Here is a 5,502-nt window from a genome sequence, read left to right as displayed (position 1 = left end):
AGGAGACAAAAGAGATGATTTAAATATAGTAGATTTCACCTAATGATGAATGTAGTATAGGAAAACTGGACTAGTTGACAGGATCAAACAGGGTCAGGACAAGCAACTGTAAGACGGACGACAACTAAAAATGGTCAAAGTCACCACATTACAACAGATATCCACGCACTTAGCAGTAGTTTTCTTTGGATGAAACCATTCTAAAAGTCCAACTGCCCAAGTAACTAGTCATCACGATATAAGCAAAGGCAAAAAGTTTAAGCTTTCTAACAACTTATATAAAATTAACAACAAATCAAAGAAATGATGCCTCAGAAACAAAAATACTAGACGTAAAAGCTGCATGAGACAATTACTCACTAATCACACTTTCACTTATATGGCTATAAGTAAATTAAACCAAAAGCCTTCACTTTGTGGTTGCCAATGCTTAAAAAGCATAAGCACAATACATAGCCATCTGCAGAACCCTCAAAAACTTTAAAGAGTGATCCCCTATTTTTTTTTATGGAAACACATTTAAATCGAAAAATCTATCATCATAAACTATGAACAACTCTCCATCACAAAGTACTAAAGTGCACCACTTGCTACTATATTAATTGCAGAAGCAAATGAAACAACTAATTCACACCATTCATTGCTTTCCTAAAGTCCAAAACCAACACACAAAAATAATTTCCTCCCCACCAAACAAACAATTCATTGAGGAATCCCCTTGCAAGCCACTAAGTATCCTATCTAATGCACAATCAAAACTTACCATTGATTCACTGAATAAAAAAATACACTAAAAAGTCATTTGCATTTAATCAAATCAAGCTTCAAAAAGGGAAAGTAGGGGGAAAAACCATCAATCACAATCCCAAGGGGGGGAAACAAGAAAGGCTTCCAAATTTTCATCTTACCATTAGACCCGGATCTCTTCCCGCGCTTAATCCTCTCCAACTGAACCTGCGTGTCCATAAACATCTGCATCCTCTGCACCTCGAGATCCTTGGCGAACTGCATCCTCTGCTTCTCCAAATCCACCATCTGCTTCAGCTTCTGTGCTTCCACTCTCTCATACACTTCCCCAAACCTCTCTATTGCCTTGGCCAACCTCCTCATCCCCTCTCTATCCCTCTCCCCTTCCTCCACCTCGCTCCCCCTCCCATCCTCCTCTTCTTCCTCCTCATCTTCCTCTTCCTCTTCCTCTTCGTCCTCATACTCCTCATCGGCCTCAGCGGCAGCCGCAGCGGCTGCCATCGCCGAATAATTCCTCCTGAAGTACCCATCGTCCATCGCTGCCGCCGCCGACCGCTTCTGCGGCAGCGCCACGGCGGCTGGTGGCACAGCAGTAACGGGAGAAACAGCCGGCACAGAGGCCTTCCGATACGGCAACAACGGGAGAGCCACTGGAGGAGACGGGGACGGCGAAGAGGAATTCTTCTTTGCGTTGAAGTTAGGGCCAATCAACGCGTCCAATTTCTCGAAGAAGGGCCAGGAGGACGAAACGGTACCGTTGGAGGCCGTAACCCTAGCCTTCTCGACCTTGTATTTCTTCTTAATGGTGTCGATTCGGTTCTTACACTGGACATCGGTTCGGTGAGTCTTCTTGGTGTGGCCATGGAGGGCGTTGACGGTGTCAGCAACGTCCTGCCAATCCTTCTGACGAAGATTGCCGCGGTTGAGCTCAAGGTAGCGGCGGCCCCAGGCGTCGACGAGAGTGGCAGATGCCCTAGATGTTAATTTTTGTAATTTATTTTTTAATATAATTATTTTTCGTTATTAATGAAACAGAACTTGTAAGAATGAGTTTTTGACTTTTTTGTAGAAAAGTAAATTGAGTAAAGTAGTATGGGATGATAAATGCGAGGTTGGAATTTAATATTTGGGAGATATTTTAATGTAATTATGGGAAGGTGGGTTGGTTTTGTTATTGAAAATGGAGAATGGAGATGACGAGGGGAGCGCGTAGTTGTAATTGCCGACTTGAGTTGCGGTGAGGTGACGGCTCAGCCACAGATTTGTGAAAAATTCCGTTTCGTACTTTTCTTTGGTTTTATTCATTTTGTATTTTTTGCTAAATATTGATTTTGATTCGATAATGTTGAGGAAAAAAGGCAAAATTTCAAAAAGTTAAAGGAGGGGTGAGATTAGAGGGATTGGGATTTGGATTTGGATTTTGGATTAAAATTAGGAGCGAGTGAGGTGTGTGGGGAAGAGAGAGGGGGATGGTGTGTGTCAATGTCATTTTATACCTTGCGTTGCGTTTACACTTTTTTGTTTCCGTTTTCGTTTTTATTGTTTCCATAAATAATGGCGCTCTGGCCCCGTGACCATTCCCTATTTTGCGGTGACCAACCCACACAACATTATGGAATTCGGAACTAAACCCACGCTTTCAAAAATCAACTAAAACAGAGTCAATTCTCTAATAGAAATCAGTCTAAATGTTTGACAAATGATAATTTAATTTTTCTCGATTCTTTTTGTATTTTTTAACTTTATTACACAGGTGATCAAATGAAGTCATTTCTTAAAATCTAAAACTATTATTTATTTATTTTATTTTTTTGAAAATGACAATCTACTGAATTTGGTATCTTAGAGTCTTAGCTATTTAATTTTTTGAACTATAAAATTAATAATTAAAAATCGTTAAATAATAAACAATATGGTGACACGAGTTCGTATATAAAATGCTATAATAAAATAGTATAGCTTTCTTCGGCCGTGTTTCATTGTACATAAAAAGATCTTGAAGATGGACAACCAAATGAAAGGTGGAGAAAGAGACCTTTTAACTTCCATCTTAACAATTATGCAACAAAAAGTGTGAGGCGCCGCTTGCATTGCATATTTGATTATGATATTATTCCAATCTCTTGGTATTTCTCCATTTCCATTATTCCATATGCATCACAATTAAAATAACGGAGAGGTAAAATAAGGTTATTTAACCCTTTTTCCATGATCATATTATTCAAGGTAGATTACATGATCGCTCCGGATATGTGTTTGGATGACATTGCGCATAATACTACTTAGTTTATCATATCTAGCGCCTTAGAAAGGAGGCTAATGTTTCTAAATACGAATAGTGTAATATTTCATGAGATTAAATAATAAATAATTAAATATACATGAGAGATTTGTCTATACATGGACATGGAAACCGTTTGTAAGATTGAAGTATCAACCTAAATCCAAAAAGTTCATTCTTTCTTATCAAAATTTCATGATTCAGTGACCCAATTGAGAAAAGAACTAAATTTTTGGCAAGATCTCAAGATGAGAATAACAGTCATATACATACCGTCGTCTTCGTACAAAGTTGATAGTTAAAAATTGTTAGATAATAATTTAGTTAAGGTAAAAACTCAAGTGAAGTCGACTTCACGTGAAGTTGATACCTGAAAGTCGTTAGACGAAAATTTAGTCAAATCAGTCAAATCATTTAACGACTCTCTGGTATCAACTTCACGTGAAGTTGACTATACTTGAGTTTCCACCTCTATCTAATTAAAAACATAGATAAAATCAGATATGAGAAAGATAAAGAAGGAAGAAGCAAGCACTTTATGAAAAGTCTCTAACACAGTAACATCCATATTCATGAAAGTCCCACATTTGCTCCACTCTGGGGCATTTCACACTCGCACTCCCAACTACCATAACCTATTGTTTATGTGAAGAGAGCTTTATCTTCAAGGCCAATATGAAAATGTGTCTCCACCAATGGTGCAACTCTGTTGTTGGAATCTTTTTTTTTTTCCTTATTATTCCATAACCTGCATGCTTATCAGATATAGGAGAAGAGAGAAAATAGGGAAAGCTTGGAACTACTGTTCTCCTTGAAGATGTGCATCGTTGTTTGTGCTTAATTTGGAACCAGACTCGATATTGATTTGTCCTGAATATGTCTGAACCTGAAACACATTCTGTCCCCAACAAGTGATGAAATTTGTCCATCACTTTTATTAGTTTCACATGAGAGTTTAGTGTTTAGACAGAATCACATACAGCAACTATCAGAGCCAATTTTGCAGTGTGCTCTTGGTCAAAAGTCAAAACTATATATTACCAGACATAGTGACATATATAGCAGCTTCAAAATTACTTACTTATTGTTATTAATTATTATAATCAATCAATTAATCTCTTGCAAGATATACATGTAGAGATAGAGCTAGCTGTTTACATAAGCAGACAAAGAATATGGCGAGTACAAAACATATTGCATATATAAATGCCAGAGACAGAGAGATCAGAGGACCCATCATTCAGGTAACTGAGTTGGCTTCAATCAGTAGTAGTACTTCTGCTATGCTATGCATTCAGAGATATTAATGCCCAGTGACAAATGTGGGGCATCTCTCTTTGAAATTAATTGAGTCACTACATATCTGTGATATTGATTTCTTTGTTCTCAAGTCACTGCCTCCTGCAGCATACTACTTACCAGTCTAGTGTATTCTAGTCTTCTTAGGAATTCTAACTATGTATTAATCTTCTTCAAATTAAGGGAAATGTATGCATTAGATGAACTAATTAGAGGGAGGTAGTAAAGTACAGAGAAGATTCTGATTTCAATGATTCAGAGTAGCAGATTAATGAGTTCACCTGATCCACACAGAGATAACACTGACACATTTCAATTATTATTCACTCACTGATATTGTTGATACATGAAGTAGCCTGTCAAACTTTATAGTTGGACCCGTATAAATATATATGGTGGGGTCTTTTGTTACAAAGTTAAAGAAAAAAACAGCATATATGCTCAAAGGATCATAGTAAATATAATAAGACACTGATGAAATCAGAATCAGAACATTGAGGATTATTATTTGAAGGTCTTCTTCATCAATTCCCTCAACTTAAAGCTGAATGAATAATCATAAACATCCTATGGGATATATGCCAAGGCCACTAGGCCTTGGCTTAATTCATAATAAGCAGAAGAAAAATAAAATGCTTAAAAGACACATCGCACTACAAAGTCATTAGTGCAAAGAATGCAAATGCAGCGCATCATTGCAAATTAGAATGTGATTGTGGGCTTTGTGGCTTGTGGGGTGTGTGAAAAGCACTCTTTTTGTGGGGACTTTGAATTCGTTTCTAACCTCAAAGTGATCACTTTGGTCTTTTCTTGATCTAACCCCGATTTGTTTGCTTCTTTCTTTTTCTTTTTTTTTTTCCCTATTCTTTTACCCTTTTATTTGTGGGCAAGTGCCAAAGTACACCATGGTTTTACACTTCATGAATCTGTCCTCCTCCATTTGGGGGGGACCCAAAAGATTTTTTTATTTAAAACATAAACAAAGACTTCTAAATTAAAGTTATATCTACTCAAATTCTAATACAAAAGCAGCTATATATAATTATTCTTTTCACATAATAGAGCTTAGTTGGTATTAGTCTTACATCGATCTCTTGTAATAAATTGTTTTTGTATTTTAGAAGAATACCAAATATAGGCGCAACACAAGAGTAGTAAGAAAAAATAATGAATTG

At 36.9% G+C, this 5,502-nt stretch overlaps 1 protein-coding gene across 1 annotated transcript in view; it reads right to left on the bottom strand.

Annotated features, from left to right (window-relative positions):
• LOC107623687 (trihelix transcription factor ASIL2) overlaps nt 1-1,720 on the bottom strand; it is a gene marked incomplete at its 5' end in the record, with an annotated part of 4,602 nt that extends 2,882 nt beyond the window's left edge. Inside the window, 1 exon segment of the mRNA XM_016326034.2 lies at nt 909-1,720. Within this exon segment, the coding sequence (XP_016181520.1) occupies nt 909-1,720 (812 nt within the window).

This window comes from Arachis ipaensis, chromosome B10 (assembly GCF_000816755.2).
Source record: "Arachis ipaensis cultivar K30076 chromosome B10, Araip1.1, whole genome shotgun sequence".
Classification (NCBI taxonomy): Eukaryota; Viridiplantae; Streptophyta; class Magnoliopsida; order Fabales; family Fabaceae; genus Arachis; species Arachis ipaensis.
The sequence above is the reverse complement of the archived record's forward strand: the minus strand, read 5'-3'. Positions and strand labels throughout refer to the sequence as shown.